Source organism: Rhinichthys klamathensis, unplaced genomic scaffold (genome assembly GCF_029890125.1).
Source record: "Rhinichthys klamathensis goyatoka isolate OS25496 unplaced genomic scaffold, OSU_Roscu_1.1 h1tg000040l_1, whole genome shotgun sequence".
Classification (NCBI taxonomy): Eukaryota; Metazoa; Chordata; class Actinopteri; order Cypriniformes; family Leuciscidae; genus Rhinichthys; species Rhinichthys klamathensis.
In genome coordinates, this window is record NW_026606587.1 from 12,243,617 (window position 1) to 12,265,560 (window position 21,944).

At 38.2% G+C, this 21,944-nt stretch overlaps 1 protein-coding gene across 1 annotated transcript; it reads left to right on the forward strand.

Annotated features, from left to right (window-relative positions):
• Nucleotides 1-1,983: 1,983 nt before the first annotated feature.
• On the forward strand, nucleotides 1,984-16,124 carry stc1 (stanniocalcin 1). Its single transcript, XM_056246878.1, has 4 exons — nucleotides 1,984-2,297; nucleotides 11,853-11,995; nucleotides 12,516-12,727; nucleotides 15,456-16,124. The coding sequence occupies exons 1-4, from the start codon at nucleotides 2,183-2,185 to the stop codon at nucleotides 15,736-15,738; spliced, it is 753 nt and encodes a 250-aa protein (XP_056102853.1). The 5' UTR covers nucleotides 1,984-2,182; the 3' UTR covers nucleotides 15,739-16,124.
• Nucleotides 16,125-21,944: the final 5,820 nt, after the last annotated feature.

The following is a 21,944-nucleotide window of genomic DNA, read 5'->3' on the forward strand; positions in this document are numbered from 1 at the left end:
GTTTCATAGCAAGTTAATGCTGCATCATGTACAATCACTGTCTAACCACAAAGTTAAAGGCTGAATATATCAGGACCACTGGTGCATTTTAAAGAAGTACATTGCAGTGATGTGATTTGATAAATGATGCGGCTGAGGTCTCTTTCACTGTGCTCCTGTCAAACAGTTTTGCCAAGGCAAAATAGTAGATAAGACCTTGTGAATCATCTGATGGCATTGCAGAGGATGTGGTGATCTGTAAGTAGGGGGTGAGGCACAAATCCATTCATGACTCACTATCCATTGATGGTGTTTCCACTTGGAAACACCTGCTGGAAGTACCACACGCACAGATGGGAAAAGAGCTCAGATGCAGTCTGCGTTACTCAGCAGATGAAGAATGTTTGTTGAGGGCTGGTATAATAACCGCCCGGTGATGTTAATAAAGTTTAGAGTGAACCTCGACTATGTCACTTTAAAAATAGGGTCAAATGTATCAAAACAAGTTTGATAATTTTGCACAATGTCTGTATTTGCTGTTTTGTTTCATACTAATATTGCTTTTTAAATAGTGCTGAAATGCCTGAATATGCTGTTTAATCGACAGCTTACCCTATAGAGTCACAACATGAACAAGCAAAACACAAGTCAACATGTCCTAAAATTTTTTTTTAATTTTTTTTCCTTGGCACTAAGGTGGAAATGTTTAATAGCTTATTGTAGTTAAAAATCAAGGTGTGTGTCTATACAGAAATTCACAAATTAAATATTGTGGGGGGAAAAGTGGGTCAACTAGCCCCAGTGATTAATTAAAGGGTGTTCAGAATAAAACACGTTTCTTTCATTTTCCTTCAAGGCTTAAAATGAGCCGGGGGTTTTTTTTTTTTTTTTTTTTTTCACTAAACCATGACTGTGCTGATTGGGCGAGTCTTCACGCTCTTTAGTGTCACATCACGCGTGCGCTTCTGCACGTGCGCCGTGCGCGAGCTTGAGTCCGCGAGTTACGAGACGCGTAAAGTCAACAATGATGGTTTCCATGAGCCACACGATTTGTGTCAATAACTACGCAGTTTATCTCTCAGCTAGAGACAATTCCGCCTGCTTCACCGACAATAGCGCCATTATAGTATAGAGGGTCCATCAAAATGCCAAAGCGATAAAAATGCGAGTCATTTGAATAACTTCAAATGTTATTTCTCAAAGACAGTTAAGAAAAACAAAGAACGCAATACATTTGACTAAAACGCGATCCTGGTAATCACACAGTGCCAAAGCTTGTGTAGACAGTTGAAATATAATAGGCTAGATGGATTACTGAATGAAACAAAAAGATAAAGAAAAACAAGCTCTCATTGTTCAAAGCGAGTAATGAGATTTAGACTTGCATTACACACTAACAGGAAGGGGGTTATGGATGCCATGTTATCTAATGGGCAATTTTACTCATTAAAATCTTAATTTTAACTCTCTTTTTGATACATTAAGAGGATGTGCCAGACGCTGTTTCGTTGCTGTTTGGTCACTTTTGGGCTTGCTGGCATGATAAACGAGCCAAAACCAGCAAACCTAAGACTTTTTTTTTCTTTTCTTGGTTGTATGGAACATAGTTGCTGTGTTTAGAAGCATATGATAAAGTTGCACAATATAACCTACTAGTCTGTTGTCTGTTTGCTGGTTTTAGATGGGTTTTGCAATGGGAGAGCAGCATTTCTTTATTTTTTCAGTAGGGTAAAGTTGAGTTAAATCACACATAAGCTCTGTTATATATGAGACAAGCTCAGGTCTGTCTCTTTGAAGTCTATTTGTATATAACAACAGTGCGCGAGGATGTGAGCGTTTTCCTCAATCACCTTTCCCAAGTCAAAAGGAACAGCAAACTTTAAGCCATACGAGAAGCCCATTTAAATGCTACGGATCAATGAATGAAAGTTTGAGCTTTGGCTGTGTAAGAGCGCCTGCTGTGATGTGATTGGGCTGAGCGGCGAGCTCGTGATGTTCGGGCACATATAAAGCGCGACCTGCGCTCCTGTCATGCACGCGGCTGGAAGAAGAAACTGCTGAAGAGATCAGCCGGACAGACAGACGGAGCCTTCATGATACTGCCCACATCACACGCATTTCCTCAACCGCACACCGCGCAACACCTAAAGGAAATCCTCTTTTATCGCCCTTCATAGAAGCCCCCAGTGTCATTTAGTGAGAGATGCCGCCAAGGACCGGACTTTTGCTGCTCGCCGTGCTCATCGCCTCCGCGTATGAACTGGATCTGAACGAATCCTACTCGCCCAGGAGAGCACGCTTCTCCCACAACAGCCCCTGTAAGTAGGAACCGTTCGGGAATAATGAGCCGGTTGTTTGCTGATGCGCGTGCATTGGGCTTTTGCTTGGTGTATAGGGTGGTCAGATCATATGAGAGCTGGCATCTCCTCTTTGATGAGCTCTCATCCAATGCATCTATTGACCTGCTCTGTGACAGATGTATTAGCTATATCATGTTCATCATCCTCTGACCTGCAAACGAGGACTCATCATATCTCATGATGAGCTGCTTTTGATGCATTGAGCGCGATGAATGAATGTGAATGATGATGATGATGATGATGATGATGATGATTCCGCCGTCGCTTTCAGCCTCAAAAGCAGGAGTTTCTACATTGGGGGGGAAATGCTACTGCAAAAACCTGTTAATTGCTTACTTTACCACCACATAACGTAGAAATATTAGCTTTTAAAGACAACAGCATTTACTGTCAAATTAAAAGTCTATTAGGCTACCCTATAATTTAAAAGAATATGCATTTACATACACTTTTAAAATCGTGTATCTTTTATTGTATAAAAGTATGAATTGCATTATGTAGAGGAAAAATGTGTTCAGTTTGGCAATACAATAAACACACACCTTATTATTTACAGAAAAAAGTACAATGCTGTAGACTTTAATGGCACAATGTATGAATCTCATTATTATGAAGATTAATGGCCAAATTCACTGCATGCAATCCATCACATTTGTTTAGACTTTCCACTCCTTTAATCTGGATTGGTCGAACATGTCAAGAGTGCTGGTATTTTATATAACAGAACTGGTGCACCTCAGTTTGCTGAGGGTTCCAACATGCATTTGGCATGTAAAAACATAACTGGCCAAATTCTGTGTGAAATGTTAATATTTACTTCTTATTTAAAGAAAAATAATTGCATCCTCATAATCATCCAATGTACTGAATATCAGTATGGCTTTGTCATGCTGATATTCACTATTCCAGCATTTTTTGCTTGTGTGATAATTGTATTATTTTGTGTGTTACTCTGATAGTGTTTTGCATTTGTGTGGGTGACACTGGTTCTGTCTTAATGTTATTATTAGCCACAGTTCTTCCGTTTTTATGATCTTAAAGACAACATGTAATCTTCCATTATGGTATTAGAACATTTTACAGTAGCAAACATTTTAATAGCTCAATGTTGGTATTGACATTATATCATTTAATGGTATATCATCACTGTATTGTTTTACACTAAGTTCTGGCTGCCAGGTTAATGGTGTTTTTTTTTTTTTCTGGCATCAAATTGGACAGGTAGATTTATCAATGTACAAAGGTTCCAAAAAGGGGATTTTCACAGGAATGCTACAGAAGAACCATTTTTTGGTTCCCCAAAGAACCTTTCAGTGAACAGTTTTTAAAAAAACACGTTTTAGTGTGAAGAACATTTTAAGGTTGCACTTTATTTTACAGTACGTGCACTTGTGTGTACTTACCTGACAAAATACTAGGTAATATAAGGTAAGTACGTGGGTTAAGGTTAGGCTTATAGGGTAGGGGTAGTTTCAGGGTTAGTACCTATTACCCAGTTGTTGTGATTACTATAATAAGTGCGTAATATGTACATGGGGAACAGGACTGTAAAATAAAGTACTACCCATTTTAATAATCTAAAGAACCTTTTGTGGAATGGAAAGGTTCCATGGAATTATCAATCCTTTATTTTTTTTAAATGGAGAACATTCAAAATCTCAACATGGACAAAACCAAACCAGAGTGAAATCTCAAAGGGTGATACAATTGAACCCTCTTATACCAAGGACAATTTAAAAATAAAAAGAGAACATTTTCACAAACATTACATGTACATTTAATCTCTACAGTGCTTTCTAAATAGATATACATCATTGTTCCATTACTAATTTTCTGTGAAAGGCTGATTCACTATATAAAAGGCTTTCCCCGGTGAGGTCATTCTATCCATGTTCCAGCTCTCGTCAAATACACCTGAACCAGCTAACCAAGCTCGTCTGGTTTATTTGAAAATGACAGGTGTTTTAGAACATCCCACAGCAGGTGTAAAGATTGTGCAGGTAGAGAATTGGAGGGTGTGCGGTTCGCTTACACTAACTTTAATGGAGTAGGATGCTTTAAAGGACATTGTGTGCACCTGAAAGGGCCCAACACTATGGCTAAACGTTCTGACTTACTGCTCATTATATTGAAACTGAAGATCTGGTGTCAGTGTTACAAAGGGTTCTTGCTTTGTCAGTAATTAATATGCTGAAGAGAAAAGCTTGTCCAAGTGTCAAATAGTGGATCTGTGTGTGGTGTGGGACGCTCAGTTCCGTTCTGTCTCTGGTCAGGACGTGAAAACCTTTGTCAAACTCCACTTGGTATTTGCATAACTTCCTGTTGTACTTAGTTGCCAGGGAGACATGTACTGACTCAGTGCTTTTGAGACAAAGCGACACTGGTGCACCAATAATTCCAAAAGAGCAAAATGAACAGTATATACTTTGCAAAACATAATACGTAGGGCATATTCCAAAAAAAAATGTAAAAAATTGTTTTACATTTCACTTCATATGCAAAATATTTATTGAGACCTGTTTTATAGAGTTAATTTTTTTACAACTGCAATTTATCTCGTGTTATCTTAAAGTCCCCCTTTGGTGAAAATCAAGTTTTTATGTTGTTCATGTGTCTATGTAATGTTTTTAATGTGCTTTAAGACAAACCATGTGCAAATTCATAAGTCGACGCCATTGCTGAGTATGTTCTCCTTAAAACTGCAGTGAACCAAAGACAGTCTCAAAAACACGGTTTGAAATCGCTGGTGTTTCTGACGTCACAAACTACCTTGTAACCAAGTGTGATCGTCAACGAGTGGATCTCTGAGCTGAGTGAGTGAGTGGAGGCGGGGCTCATTTGCATATATTTATAGAACCGCGTATATACTAAATGAGGCGAGGGTGTAGAGTTACATTAAATCTATTTTAAGGCATGAAGAATTTTTTTTCAAGGAAAAAAAAACGTTTAAATATGTCATTTAGGTGATAAAAGATGCGTTTTAAGGGATAAAATTGTCTTCTACAGGGGGACTTTAAGGCTCTTCAGTGTCACTCAGTGCCGTTGATGAAACGACCAATGGGATCTTCAAATAGTGAAAAGAATGTCCACACTTCAAACCTGAATAAGTTGGCAAAACTCAAAATATTTGAGGTAATCAGTTACTCACACATTTAATTTAAAATTATCATGTAATCTCAACTTAAATATTTTTAGTTGTGGAAACTTGGCCCACTTTAACTGGCAAATTCAGCAATTGATGACTTGCGAATTGGTAACAATGCTTTGATATCATTAGCATATCATAGCAATTGGTGAATAAGTATGACACAATAAAACATTTAACTTATATCTGTTCTCAATCCAAGCTCATGCCCCACTCGTCACAATGGTGGTAACCCTTTCAAAAATCCCAACATAACAGAAACTCGTCTAAATTAGCATAGCATAGCAAAACATTAAACACTACTAAATATCCCACTAAACATTAATATTGCACAAAAACATTATATAACACTTAATTTTAGCATTTAGCCTTTCAAGTGGCATGGCAAAGCATTCTGGAAAACAGAAATCCCAGTTAAATTTAAGTTTGTGTAAATTAAAAGAATCAAGTTCATAATACCCAAAACAATGAAGCAAATTTACAGTAAGTTTACAGTACATTTGTAAACTAATGAACTCTACTTGACATATTAAAACAGTGCCAATTGCAGTGCCGTCTCCAAATCTGCGAGGTACAGCTGAGTCATGCATTAGAGTCTGGTGTGGAACACTGACACTCAGGGCCACAAGTTCAAGTCAGGGTCACGCACTGTGCACGTTGAAATCTGAACAGGTAGCTATGCAAGTGTAGAAAATGAATTATTCATTCCAACAATTCATCCTATTAGTCTGTGTGTGTGATATCACCTGTCAAGAACAGTACATAGGGGCTCTGATAACTTACCCAGTTGAGGTTTTACAGCACTTGATGATACATGACTGAGTAAGAGAGAAAGCAAACACAAGACTGCGCATTGTCTATTGATGTGTTTTCTTGGATCTCAAATGAGTCCTGACCTGTCAGGGCCCATCGCTGTACCCTCAAAATTATCAGAGTGAGTCGGCCAAGCTGTATTCAAGTTTCATTAGTCACAATATGTCTAATCATCATGCCTGTTTTCCCACTGCAATACAATAAGTGCTCTATGCATCAAATGCAATATCAAACCCATATTTCACACCTCTACTCAGCAATGTGCAGTTTAAGTGAAGGGACATCCCCTTAACAGTGTGGCCCAATTTATCCATAACCGTACTTTCCCCTGTAAGGTTACTGATGACGTCTAAAGGGGTGTCCGATGATACAAAAAAGGGCCCTCTTATAATCCAATAACAGTAGCAAAATCAGAGTAATTTAACTTTAACTTTACTTCTACTTTCACTATGTAAAAATAGCACCATTTTCTTTGCAATAAGTGTGAATAGTAGTTAGATGCTATTTATACTTATAAATAGTGACAGACACTATTTGCACCTCAGTGTTGTTGTACATTAAATGGTATGCAATAATAACATGGTGTAAATGATTATATTTATATTATATTATATTATGAGAGACAGCTCTCATTACAGTTACAAATGATTTGCTCTTATCAACCGAATGTGGTTGTATCTCTCTATTAGTCTTACTCGATCTTAGTGCTGCATTTGACACTATCGACCACAACATTCTTTTGAATAGACTCGAAAATTATGTTGGTAGTAGTGGAATTGCATTGGCATGGTTCAAATCATACTTATTTGACCGTTATCAGTTTGTAATAGTAAACGAAGAGATGTCATATCGATCACAAGATCAGTATGGAGTACCACAAGGCTCAGTACTAGGACCGTTGCTTTTAACCCTGTACATGCTACCCTTGGGAGATATCATTAGGAAGCATGGCATTAGTTTTCACTGTTATGCTAATGATACTCAGCTGTATATTTCTTTGCGCCCTGACAAAACTTACCAATTCACAAAATTAACAGAATGCATAGCTGATTTAAAAAACTGGATGACCAGTAATTTCCTACTACTTAATTCTGAAAAAAAACGAGATACTAATTATTGGACCAAAAACCTCCGCACGTCATACCTAAAATACTGTATAACACTTGATGGCTGCTCTGTCAAGTCTTCGTCGTCAGTTAGGAACCTGGGTGTGCACCTTGATACCAAACTTTCATTTGAAAACCACGTTTCTAGCATCTGTAAAACCACATTCATTCATCTTAGAAATATATATAAATTACTACATGTGCTCTCAATGACAAATGCGGAACAGTTAGTTCATGCGTTCATGACTAGATTATTGTAATGCTCTAATGGGTGGTTGCCCTGCACGCTTAATAAACAAACTACAGCTGGTCTAAAATTAAACATTGCATTGGCTCACTATTAAACATTGTATTAATTGAAAAATATTGCTGATTACTTACAAAGCACTTACTGGTTTAGCTCCCCAGTACTTGAGCGAGCTCTTAACAAATTATAGTCCTTCACGTCTATTGCGAAAAAATTCTGGCCACTTTGTCCGGGAAGCAGACACACACTCTGTCAGTTTAAATCTAGACTAAAAACACATCTCTCTTTTTAAAAAGAGGACCGCCGGATTCAGGCCGTATCCACATCTGATGAAGGACCTGCGCCTAGACACAACGACAATGCAGCCCTGAAGTGTCAACTAGTCCCTCCCCTGTGAAGGCCTCCTGCCCTTTACCTCTGTACAGATAAAACGTTATCAAAATGATTCCAGTTCGCATGGATCCGCAGAAATGACAAAAGATTCTGTATTATGCAGGCCAGACAAGTAATTTGGCAATGTCAATTTGTAAAGAAAGACTACGCGCCGGCGCACATATATATTCAAAGGTGCATACCTATAGACTAAACATGTAATATGCATCTGCACGCCGTCAGTTTTCACAGATTCATGTTTTTGACGTTTACACGGAGATGATAAAGTTTTTTTTTTAATTCAAAACTTGCACCTTGGAACCTATTACAAAGTTTGCGTTCTCGAGCCACCGAACACTGTTGTCGTGCAAATGAACGGCCATAACTCATTCAAAGTTTTCTGTTTTCAGTTAAAACGGTGTCGTGTAAGCGGCCCCTAAGTTAATAACTAATGATCTTTGCAACTGAAGTGAATCAATCAAAAACTTACTTTAGCTGGACAATAACTTTATTCTAGAGCTGCTGTAAAGCCAAAACAATCTCTGTTACATTCATTTCCTATTATCACTGTAAAGCTGCTTTGAAACAATCTATATTGTTAGAAGAGCTATATAAATGAAGGTGCTTGACTTGACTAGTGTAAATAGACACTGTATTAATCTACAAGTACAGTTAGTACAGTAAGTAAAAATATATATAGGCTACTTTTAAGATTTTAAGTAAACTATGAGTGCGCAATTAAGCACACTTCTTTTTCACAAGGGTAACTAGTCTAAAAGCACCCCAAAGGCTAAGGTCAGCAAGACACCTCAGGTTAGATCACATGAGTTTGTGCACACCATGGCACAATTTCGCAGAAAATCTTTTAGTCATGTATTCACAAGGACAACTGTTCCATTGATAAGAGAGGCCAATCATGGAAACATTTCATCGTCACTTGACCTGACGCCAACAGCGAGTGTAGGAAAGTGATACAACTGTATTTGATATTAAACTGTCACCCCCGTTTTTGAGAATGGGATATTAAAATTTACTATTCAAACTTAAATGGTTGTAAGAATGCTTGGAATGGAATATAGACCTAAGTTTGGTCTTGTTTTAAAGAAAACACTCAGCAGATTATTGCTGAAGTGAAAGCACTTTAAAAAAATGAAAGTATGAAAAAGTTATGGAAGTTTAAATTTACAATAAATCAAATATACTGTACTAAATATTTTTTATTTTATATAAAATATATATTCTACAAAATATTGTTTTACTATAAAATTACTATAAAATCAAAGCCATATATCTAACCAAGTTCTAAATTTGAAGTTGATATCCCAAAAATGTAAGTTCCCATGAGATTATGTTTAGGCGTAATACCAAAAATAGCCACCGGGTGACATGCATTCCATTGAATTTAATTGTATGCATTCTTCTGTAACAAATTAAAAAAAAATTGTCCAAATAACTTGTGTCACAAAATATGGAACCTTGAGACCTTTCTGACAATGTGTTTTGATCATAAATTATGAAACATGATGATGCCCAAAAGGGGAGGAGCCCGATAAAAAAAATTTAGAGTACCGTTTTTTATGGTAACGCAACGTCCAATTTCAAAACTGTTTTCACAGGATTCACAGAGTTCGTAAGCTTTCAAATGATACCTAATTTATGATAACTAGGCCTACTAAAATATGTGATGTAATAAAAAAGGTATTATATTTAGATATAAAGATATTATATTTTAGAGGATAATATATATATATATATATATATATATATATATATATATATATATATATATATATATATATATATATATATATATATAATTGATTGATAAATACTAGATTATATGTTTTAATATGGACTGTTAGCATGAAAACCAAAGTTTCAATTATTAAAAGTGTGTGCGTCGACTTTTTGTGACAAAGGTCAGAACTCCTGTTATGATGTCGATTTTTTGAGGTGCGCTCTTGTCATAAATTCATCTATTATTGGTCCTATACATAATTTGTAACAAAAAACAGTGCTAAAATATCTATTTAGGAGTCTTAAGACCTTTCCAATGATATATAGTTTGTCGTGATTAGATTAGGATTTAATTGTAATACAGTGAAGTAATCTTAGGCGTCCCGCTAGTGAGCAGTGACAGTTAAGGGGTTAAAACGAAGATGTTTATCATTTTTGTGACTCTGTCATAGCTCAGAAGACTAAATAGAGTTCTCAGTTGTGTTTCGTTGAAGTATCAACTTTGTCTTGGACAACTTTGTTTCCTTAAATTCCCTTGGATGATTAAACCCTTACATTGTGGCGCTTTACTGTTTACAGATTGGTCCCATTTACTTTCATTGTAATTATCTCACTGTAACCCTGATTTTTGTTTTTGTGGTATTCACATTATGCCACAAGTGCTGTCAATTGAGTTTAGCTTGCACTGAACCCGAAATATTCTATTAATGTGCAGATTGAGCAAATGTCCTTAACAGAATGTACTTCTGAGATCTTGCCCTAACCTGCTCCTCTGGACAATAGACATATTCACTGCATGACATTTGGGGGGTTTCTGGTTATTTCAGAAGTCTGCCTTTTGCCAAGAGCATTGACACAGCAACACACAGCCTATTTTTCCTTCAGACACAAAAGTGAGTGTGTAGCAACACCAGTCTCTCTGACACACACACACCCCTGAGGTTCTTTCTCGGCATGGCATGGGATCCCGGCCCCGCAGGCTACGAATTTGTGCGGCAAAATGTTTATAGTCTTTGGCGCGGAACTGTTGGAGGTGGTGGTTTTGGCCCTTTTACTCACCCCGCCAAACGTTATTGTCTTGTCACATGTAAGGGTAATGGAAACAATGGGTCTTGTGCCAAAAGAGACAGTCAGCAGAACCCAATATAGAGTGGCACACATGCCCAACACCCCTCTCTCTCAGTCCCTGACGACGGGGGCAAACACAGGGCACAGAACGTCCAGACACAAGAACCCCTCAAGGCCTGCTGTGGGTATTCTTCATTCACTGGGTCACAGCTCCAAGAACAGAAAAATGGCTGGAATACCCATAAAATTTATGGCAGAGAGTGGAGTGGATTAATGACGCCAATGCTTGGCTCAGTTATTATACATTTCAGGTTGTCAAGTTGCTAGTCAAGCTTGTTGTTATTTGTCCTTTTAAGACGAAATTTGGCTTGATATCAGAACTGAATGGAAACTCACACCATATCACACATAAAACCCTAGTACTCGTGGAGTGTTCCCGTTTGTACAACTGTTCCCTCAGACTGAATGGTATTTAAACATCCCGTGGGCTGGAAGGTGATAATGAGAACGTGTCCCCTTAAAAATGATCCCGTGTTCACTTGTAAGCAAGGTGAGGAGTTAATTATCTTGCCTAAATGGTTTTACAAGTTCATTGGTACTACACACAATGTGTTTCTACTTAAATAATTTCCCATGAGAATATGTTCCAGCATTAACGGCCCCATTCTTCCACACTGGACGTCCAAACCGTCTCCAAAGACTGCTCCCTCAACAACCCTAAATGGCTATTCTCCAGGTCTCTGTTCTTTGAGAGTGTACAAGCTGAACTATCCATGTAATAGAAGGAAGTTAGTTTATTTCATTGACTGCAAAGAGAATTAAGAGGATGGATGGATGGATGGATGGATGGATGGATGGATTGGATGGATGGATGGAGTACATGTATATTTCCAATTATTTCTGGTTTGGACTTGCCAAATATTTTTGCAGTCATTTATGATTTGATCCACTGACAATCCAACAATAAATGTGGTCAAGAATGCTTTTAGGTTCTTGTAATGGTAACAGTGGTTTTCTTTTTGCAGCGGATGTGGCACGCTGCCTGAACAGTGCACTCCAGGTGGGCTGCGGTGCCTTCGCCTGTCTTGAAAACTCAACGTGTGACACAGATGGCATGCATGACATCTGCAAGTCCTTTCTCTACAGTGCTGCTAAATTCGACACTCAGGTATGTGTTTGTATACAATTCATGGCAAAGTACAATAGCGATATATCAGTTCATCGATTGAAACACAATATCCTATTGATGTCAAAGATGCCTATTCAGCAGACAGGAAGAACTTAAGAAGCACTTGGATTGGATGAATCCTGTCAAATGAATGCTGCTGAATTCCACAGAGATGGGACTGTACTCTGAAAGGCCTGATGGGAGCTATTATTTTCAAAAGTTATTACAGCTTGATTTATAACGGCATTCTTTATTGATTTGTCTTATATGGAAAATGCCACACTAAATGTTGCCTTAGTTTGTCACCCACCTCAAGCAAAGTTCTTATTACCAAATTACTTTATGAACTGATTCCTCAAAAAGAACTGGTTCAAAAGAATGACTTGTTTGAGAATCATTTCTGCTTTTTACTTCCCAAGGTTCTACTTAATTAAAACTAAAACCTCTCCAGTTTCATGAGATGGATTGATGTCACCGTTCAGGCCTGTGTTTGACATGTGGCTTCCTGTTCATTCTGCAGGGAAAGGCTTTTGTGAAAGAAAGCTTGAAGTGCATCGCCAATGGCATCACTTCCAAGATCTTTCTAACAGTCAGACGGTGTTCCACCTTCCAGAGGATGATATCGGAGGTTCAAGAGGAGTGTTACAGCAAGTTGGACATTTGTAAAGTGGCCAAATCAAACCCAGAAGCCATTGCGGAGGTGGCTCAGCTACCCAGCCACTTTCCCAACAGGTAAGACTCTTGAGCAGAATGAAAAAATTCCATCTTATGGTATATACAAAAACACAGAAGGGGTTTCAGGATTGTTGACCTTATCATTATGCTAAATTTGGGAATTAAAGAATGATTCCCAAGAGGAAGAAAAGGTTGATTCCCTTGTGCAAAAGTACTTTTATTTGTAATGAATGTGCACAAGTATATTTAAAAAAAAAATTTACTTGCAGATAATATAATATTAATCTAATTAAAGGCCACTTAAAGGTATACTCCACTTTTTTTGGAAATAGGCTCATTTTACAACTCCCCCAGAGTTAAACTGTTAAAGAGTTTTACCGTTTTTGAATCCATTCAGCCGATCTCCGGTTCTGGCGGTACCACTTTTAGCATATCTTAGCATACATCATTGAAGTGGACAAGACCATTAGCATTTCTAAAAAAAAAAAAATGACCAAAGAGTTTCGATATTTTTCCTATTTAAAACTTGACTCTTCTGTAGTTACATCGTGCACTAAGACCGATGGAAAATGTAAAGTTGCGATTTTCTAGGCTGGTATGGCTAGGAACTATACTCTCATTCCTGCGTAATAATCAAGAAACTTTACTGCCGTACCATGAGTGCAGCAGGCGTAATGATATGACGCAGCGCCTGAAAATAGTTCCGTTGTGTTGACGGAAGGTAGCCTATTTTCAGGCGCTGCGTCATATCATTACGCCTGCTGCTCTCATTTTTTGGTCATTTTTTTTTTTGAAATGCTAATGGTCTTGTCCACTTCAATGATGTATGCTAAGCTATGCTAAAAGCGGTACCGCCAGAACCGGAGATCGGCTGAATGGATTCAAAAACGGTAAAACTCAATAGTTTAACTGTGGGGGAGTTGTAAAATGAGCCTATTTCCAAAAAAAGTGGAGTATCCCTTTAAGCAGTGTTGGGGAAGCTACTTTCAAACTGTAGTTTGACAAGCTACAAGCTACTCGTAAGTTAAAGTAGTTAAACTACAGTCAAGCTACCCTTTTGGAAAAGTAGTTAGCTACACTACAAGTTACGATCAAAAAGTAGCTAGCTACATTGAAACTACTTTTGCTTTTTTTGAACAACATATATTATAAATAAGTGTCTGAGGAATGTTTTAAGTAAAATATTTAGTGTTTAAAACAATGCAATACAATTATGATTTTTATTGTTTTATTACACACAACACTCAAATATCTCAGACTGTGTGTCAAAACTGCAAAATTGCAACAAATACAACATTGCAAGAACAAAATATACATCCAACGTAAATTGCATGTATAGACTTTTTCTCAAAAATACCGATTGTGAGATGGTTGGATTTTGGCAAGAAAATACATTGAACAACCGCTCACATGTGGCACTGACAATGCACGTTAAACTTGCTCACATGCAGTGATGGAGCTCGCAGAATTTACTGTGAAAGAAGAACCTGAATCACAAGCTGCTTGTGAGCACAGTTCGGTTCGCTCTGAAACCAGTCACAACAAATCTATACACCAATTTAATAGATCAAAGGCTTTGTCGTGCGATAAAAAAAACTAAGATTACATTTTTTGTTCAACTGACAAACACGATGACGCAAACTTTAGTTGTCTTTTATGTTCATTACAAAACTAGTGGACAGATCATGGGGGTTCAATGTAATTAAATCAGAAATAGAAATTTGATGTAACATAGAGAGCAACAAAGCAGGATAATTAATACATTTCAAATGGCCATTAATCACCTGTATGTGCGTCCTTAATTTTTTGCTTGAGGTCTTCTGTACGTCAGTGAACCGTTAGCCGCAAGATTAAACAATAGGTGGCGGTAATGGCAAAAAAATTAGTTTGTAATCTAACAAGAAGAAGAATATCCTTGCACCGCGCTGATTCGTGCAGGCTCAACCATAGATATCTATATGATGTCTATGGGCTCAACAACACGCAATGTAGCTTTTGCTCGCGCTACACCGCTACTTGCTGCAAAAAGTAGTTAGCTACTGGAAAAGCTACACTGTTTAAAAAGCAATTGAGCTACTGCCAAGCTACTGAAAAATGTAGTTAAGTTAGTAGCGTCGCTACTTGTAGTTAACTACTCCCCAACACTGCCTTTAAGTGAACTTAAAGAGAGTACACTTGCATGTTTCTTAACACACTTAAGTACAAAGTGCACTATTAACACACTTAAGTATAAATAGTATGCTCAAGTGTACTTGTTTTTCACAAGGATTATTGACCAAGGCCTAATTGAGTTGCTTGTGTACGACTTAGCAGTGGTGAACAGTAACATATAAGGGATAAGGGTTTAAATCGGTCGTTTTGTCACGATACAATTCTCTTAGCCGCTATACGATTACGATTTGCTTAGATTCAGGGGTATATTGATCGATATCACATGTGCCTATTTTACACAACTAGTCAGATTAACTTACATATGCATGCAACCAAATTATATAACATGAACATTTAACTGCAATTTGCCAATTCAAAATATAATACTATATATATAGTGCAAATTCCGCAAGTGTCCAATGAGGTAGATAGTATACGCCTTTATCGTTATCTGCCATGAGCTTGCTAGAAAAATCCACTGATTTTGTGGCAGCAATCAATCGTAAAAAAAAAAACGATTTTAGCACATTCTTTCGTTTCAGATTCCCTGCGTTATGCAGCTTTCTAATGTAGCTTAACCATCAAATGTGTTGACGCACCCGGCTCAGTGTGAGTTTTCTCTGTCTCGCCGCAGGTTTTATGGGAAACTACTGCAGAGTCTGATGGAGTGTGACGATGAGACAGTGGACCTGGTGAGGGCAAATCTGTTGACCCGATTAGGGCCCGAGATCACCATGCTCTTCCAGCTACTGCAGAACAAGCCGTGTCCGTCTGCTGCAGTTCCTACTGGAATGGAGACTCGTGGTGGGTGGCGGTGGTCTGTCAGTCCCCATGAATACAAGCACCAGCCAAATCTACGCAACAGAGATGCCTCCAATCTCTTTGGCAAGAAACGCAACATTGGTGACAGCTCTTAACTTCAGACCAATTTGCCAGTCCAAACTTAGCCATCGAGCACACATACACAAACGCAAAGTGAAAACACATACACACACACCAAAAAAAAAGAAAAGAAAGCAAGACAAAACAGTGGTTTATTTTCCAAGGCTATACAGGGACACATTCCTTCTCAACTGGAAAAAGGCATGCACCAGTGCGAAAACATCTCGAATGTCAAATTCTATGTTTATCATTTCATATTCGATGAAAAGCGTTTTGCGCATTATTTCGAGGGGAACTCGGCCCGGTTTACAGACCGATCCGTGTGTCGTCGTGAAATCTAGCGGGAGTCATCCAGGCCATAATGTAGAGAGCTCTTAGACTTATTTCCGTGAAAATATCTCTAGAAACGAAAGAAAAATAATATTTAAAAAAACGATAAATAGCCATTTGTATATGAAATATATCTTACAGAGATTACAGCAACGAAAATGTATCTGTATATAAACTGAATCTAGCGTTGATGTGAAATAGTTGGCATGTGTTATAGAAATAAGAGTGTACTATTTATTTATTAACAGATATTTTACTACTACTTTAGCTGTTAATCTCAAATTGCCACTAGCCTTTTTGTGAAACTCTCCCATTTGGTGAGAGCTATCTTTAAAGATCTATGTGCAGGAATTCATTAAAATACCAAAAAACTGAAGTTCACTTCAAACGCCGCAAATCATAAGCATCGAGTACAGCAACAGTAGATGTCAGCGATCCACACTGGACGACCAGTCATTATTTATAAAATGAGTCATGAGACATGCACAGGAAGGGAGAGATAACCTCTCCTCACATTCCTTCGGCTTCGTTTCTTTAGCTTTTTCCCACATTTTCTTGACTCTTAGATCGTCTCTCTACTTATGATCTGTTCAAGTAGTACAAATAAACTCTGAGAGGAAATTCAGTTCGAAGCCCTGTTAGCGCTACGTCTAAACGCATAATTTGGCCAACTTTATTGGACAGATGAACAAATTACTCCCTGGTGAATATGACATGCAGAAGTGAGTTCAAGCGCGCTGTTCCCAGCATCGCTGAGACGACAAACAAAACATAAGGAAAATAAAAAAATAAAAAAAAAACAAAAAAAAAGATATTCTAAATGTCTATTTAAAAACGTATTAATTAACTGACTTATTGATATTTATTTTCTTACTATATTATTTAAATGTTTATTTTATTACGTTTCTGTGGGCAATATTAGTTCATTCAGCAAGCATCGGTTTACAGATATTGTGCTTTTTAATTGCTAAGGCGTCCGTTTTTGGGAGCTGTTTTAAATACATTTAATCAATCACTTTATTTAGTCATTCTGAGTTGACTGTACAAGACCCATGTAATGACTCTGTGCTGGTCATGGGGGAACACGCTGGTCATATGAGTCAGGCGAATGTTATATGGGACCACTATAATACAAACTTTGTCAAAAGTTTATTGAGCATTGCCACATGCTGTGTATACTTTCAGGGTTAATCAGCTATATAGAGTATATCGTTAGCTTTAACGGAGTAACTGACAAATCCAGTATTTCATAGCGCTGGAGGGCGATGCGGTTCAGCCATCGTACGTTAATTTGGGGCAGAGTGTTTTCCCGAGCCATTCCCGACACTATGCAATATACAACGTTTCGGAAAGGCCTATTTCTCCCAGGGTGAATGGGGAAGATCTCTTTTGTAAGTGCTTCTTGGGGAAGTTCAGATTTGCAAGGACTGGAGGGCAGCGTTTGGCTTGGGAATGACTGAGGAGCGAGGGCCAAATCCAATCAAACTACCGCAAAACCACTTTTCGGCAGTCCCGTCCAAAAATAAATTCCTTAGCAAAGAAGCCATTTCACCACTGAGCGTTTTAACCGTTAAAAGGACCAATCTGCATCCCTTAATTCTTTTGAAAAACACAGCCTGACCATTAACCGGCTTGTTTTATGGTGAACTAACGCTGGCGCCATATTGCTACTGTGGTGATAATACAGCAGTTTGATTGAATTGGACCCAAAGAGTAATGAGAGAGAAGAACCGGAGGGGCAGAATGACTGTTTTTTTCTTAAACCAAATGATCTACAAACCTAAAAGTAATTCACCAAACTATGCAATAATCGCTAGAAAGGTTTCAAACTAAAATCCATGCTATCGAGCCCCAAGCGGAAACGGGGCCTTTAAGTTCTGAGACTTAAACAGTAGCTTTTGTTTTTGTTTTTTTCACCCATATGAAATCAGACAAACCTTCCCCCCCCCCCCCCCCCCTTCTTTATTTGACTTCCCCGTTTCTGGCCAAAATGGTTAAGTGTGTGTGTGTGTGTGTGTGTGTGTGTGTGCTGTGTGTGGTTATAATAATATATGCACTTTCTGTTTCATAGGACCACTATTAAAGGGCATTGAAGCATAATCAGATTCTGCTCAAACACACCAGAATAGCTGCTGTTTTCTTGTTGAACAGGCAGGGATGTAGTGGCATATAAGTGAGGATTTATGTCTTTGGGGAAATATGCTATGATAATATCGCAATCTATTAAACACCATACCTGTACCAAGCAAAGCTGCTAAACTGATTTCCAACCCCACTGTGTTCATGTTGAAGCTGTTTTTCATTTAAAACCCCATCGAGTTTGTGTGCGAATCATCATGAGCATGACCAGTGACTCAATTATGCATTACCATTTTCAACCGCAGTTCTGGTATCTCAGCAACAAGGTGTCCATACCATCTCCAGAGAAACAGCAGCGAGTGCAGACGTTCGCCTCAAGCCAGCTCAAAGACATCTGATTTCATCTTTAAAAATATGCTCGTGACCTACTCTTAAGTAGCATTAAAGTTTGATTTACGGCAACGCTGCTCGGAAGGTTTGGCCACTCTTGTACCGACCACTTCCGTTACTGAATCAAAGGGAAATGTTAGTGTAAATGTGTGTTGTTTTGTTAAATTATTACATTGCATTTGTTCGACTGCTGTGGATTTAAGGCTTTTTTTTTCTCATTCGAAGCCTCTGTCATGTAGCTTACCATTGTGATTCAGAGAATTTTCAAAGTTCGAATGGATTTTGTACAACTTCAGAGAATGTATATTTTATCAAATGTCTGTATTTGGTGCAAAGGGGTGCCTACGGCGCTGAAAGTTTAGTGCAGCCCTCTAGTCATTTGAACTTGAACAGCATTGTGTCCTTATCACGATTTATGGTGGATTAGCAGAGCTTGGAGACTGACCCTTCTTGTTGCCAAATTTAAAGTTTATATAACCACCGCCTCAAGGAATCATCTAGACTTCAAGACTTAGAATTGAACCTGACGTTCTTTGCCTGCGCAATAGAAATACTTTAGAATGTAGTGAGCGGGGATGATTGGAAATTGACGTTCTGTGTGATCAAATTGTCCCAGATGTGTTTCAGGTTAGTTTATTCCTTAGTTAATATTGTCATTTTAAGTCATAACCAGAGAGATCAGGATGCACTGCAATAGAAGTGATGTGTTTAAACAGGTCCTTCATTGTTTCTGATTCACCAAAAACTGGTGATTTCTCCTCTTTGATCCAGGGCCCTGAGGACTATAGGCTACACAAGCCACTAAACTGTATGGTACTCTCTCCTCTCAAAACTTGAATCCACTTATATCACTCATATTCCTGTTTATGTTCAAATCTTAAGATTCAATGTTTGTTTGTTTTATTTTCCTTTTAAAATGCAGTATGAAACCAAAATAGGAAAAGATTGTTTTGCAAGGCATTCTATTCAATTCATTTGTTCCCTAATGTTACACCTGATGGAAATTTGTGATTGATTTGCACTTTATACTGAACCCATATACATATATACCTGTGTATATGTGTGGGGTTTCTTTCTGTGCTGAGAGGTCAAAAAAAGATACAAATACATCAACTATGTGTCTTTTACTGTGTAATAATAAACTGATCAGATCTCGCATATGGTATCTTATTTTGTGTTTATATTAACCATTCCAGTGGTGCTGTGAGTTAAATATCCTGATGAAACTGAATATGCTCAATATGGAGTATTTGAGCTCCTGTTAAAACTCGCATATTAAAAATGGTGCAATATCGAAAACTTGGACTTGGGTACAATGAATTCACTCATGTAATAATGGTAACGCTTCCTTTTACAGTCCTGTTACCCATGTACTTACTATGTACTTATTATAGTAATTATAATTACTGGGTAATAACTAGGTACTAACCCTGAACCTACCCCTAACCCATGTACTTACCTTATATTAGCCAGTACTTTCTAGGTAAGTACACTGTAAGTACACGTAAGTACTGTAAAAGGAAGCGTTACCGTAATAATATATCATAATCCTAGAACAATCTTAATAAACCATTGGGCAATAAATTAAGGATCAACACCAATTTGGCTGGCCCGACGCTGTTTTCCAAACAAGCATTATGAACATACAGATATGGCCAAAAGTATGTGAACACCCCTTGAAATGAATGAATATGGATATTCCAGTAATTCCTATTAACAAATGTTAACATTCTAGAAAATTCTATGCTTTCAAATTTGTGGCAGGGTCAATGACAAATATAAGTGTCCACAAATAAAGGAGAACCACATTACAAATCAAATTATCTGACATTTTAAGAGACTTATTGCTGCACATGCCTGTGTGTGTAATAAGCAGAATGTGCGTGTGTTGTAGACCCGCCTATAGGCTCACATTACTAACGTGCTCTTTAAATAACAAAAAAATTAAGACCAGGTTTCAGTTGGTCAATGGCACAGTCTATTTCAGTTGCCTCAAAATAGCAACGCGTCAACAATGCGCTCTAAACACACCTTGTTTTCAGACCTGCTGGACCTGTGGCCCATGGGTGCACAAACGGGCACAAATGCATTTGCTATTTAATTAAAGTCCCTGTAAAGGCAATTTCAAAAAAAAATTCTAAACACATTATAAATGTTAGAAATGTATTGATTAAACATATTACAAAGACTGTGAACTGTGAAGTACTGAATTGTGGAGTTAGACCGTTAAACAGTTTTTCACCATTGCTATTTTCGGGATTTTCTGGGCGGGGCTAAAACAGGGCTCGATGACGCACTGGAGCCCCTGAGCTCCTGGACACGCCCCTACTTGATGACGCACTAAAGCCGCTGAGGCTGGCCGCTCCTAACAATATTATAGAGCACATTCACATCAGTTTGCCGCTCATTCGCGAGTTACTGTCAGTACTATTATTAGTATCGGCCTACAGATTGCTAGCTAGCTATGCCTTTGTCACGGAAATGCGTAACGTTACTACCTGGATGCGATCACCGGATCAGTACAAAACAGATCGGTGTCCTTATTTACATTTCTGAAAAACGATTACATCAAGAAGAAGTGGATTAATTTTGTGAAGAGCCACCTTGATGGAGAGCTGAGGATCACCGCCAAAACCACCTCTGTAAGTGATCATTTTACACGGGATAGTTTTATAAACTTTCATCAGAGACAACTGGGATTCACTGATAATCCGCTGTTACTGGTGAATGGGGCCGAACCGACTATCTCCCGCCTCGGCCTTCATCCTCCAGTCGCGCCGACAACTGGTGCTATCATCGGCAGTGCGTGCCCACCGTGCGAGCATCCATTTCGGCTGTAGAGTTGAGTGTGGCGACGGCAGCTTTCCCGCGAGTGGGCGTGGCTTCAGCACAGCCAGCGGACACGCCCCCAGCGTTTGAGAGCAGAGAATACTGCTCATTTTTTCAAGATTTTGATAGCTTATTTTATGTACTTGCTGGCTTTTTTTATCATTCAAATTTGACTGGGTGACTAATAACACATTTTTCTGTGGTGTGACAAACTCAGAACACATACTTAATTTTGACTTTACAGGGACTTTAACATAGCCCAGGACGTGAAAATGATAACTGCGTCGGGCTGAAACTAGCAAAAAAAAAAACTAAACGTGCAGGCACTTGCCTGGTGCTGCATTGCGCAGGTGTATGATTGTTATGTTACTTTATAATACCCTTATGTTACTGTCGGTCGGTTAACATTTCTATCACAAAACGGTTGGCATGTATTACATGTTTCGCTATTTACATCTTACCTCACTCTTTTTCAGCGTCAAACTGATGCTTTATACTGGAATTCACGATCTGCCTACTTTGCTTTGATTGGCCATCTCAATCATTTTGGCATTGAGGAGCACTGGTGGACCACTTAGACAGAAAATTTTGTCTTCCTAACAACATAAAGAGC

What these genes read in the sequence shown, in the direction of transcription:
- stc1 (XM_056246878.1), top strand. Translation starts at nt 2,183, where the DNA reads ATGCCGCCAAGGACCGGACTTTTGCTGCTCGCCGTGCTCATCGCCTCC. An exon ending in CTTCTCCCACAACAGCCCCT is followed by an intron (nt 2,298 to 11,852) that starts GTAAGTAGGAAC and finishes TTCTTTTTGCAG; the next exon opens with CGGATGTGGCACGCTGCCTG. An exon ending in CTGCTAAATTCGACACTCAG is followed by an intron (nt 11,996 to 12,515) that starts GTATGTGTTTGT and finishes TTCATTCTGCAG; the next exon opens with GGAAAGGCTTTTGTGAAAGA.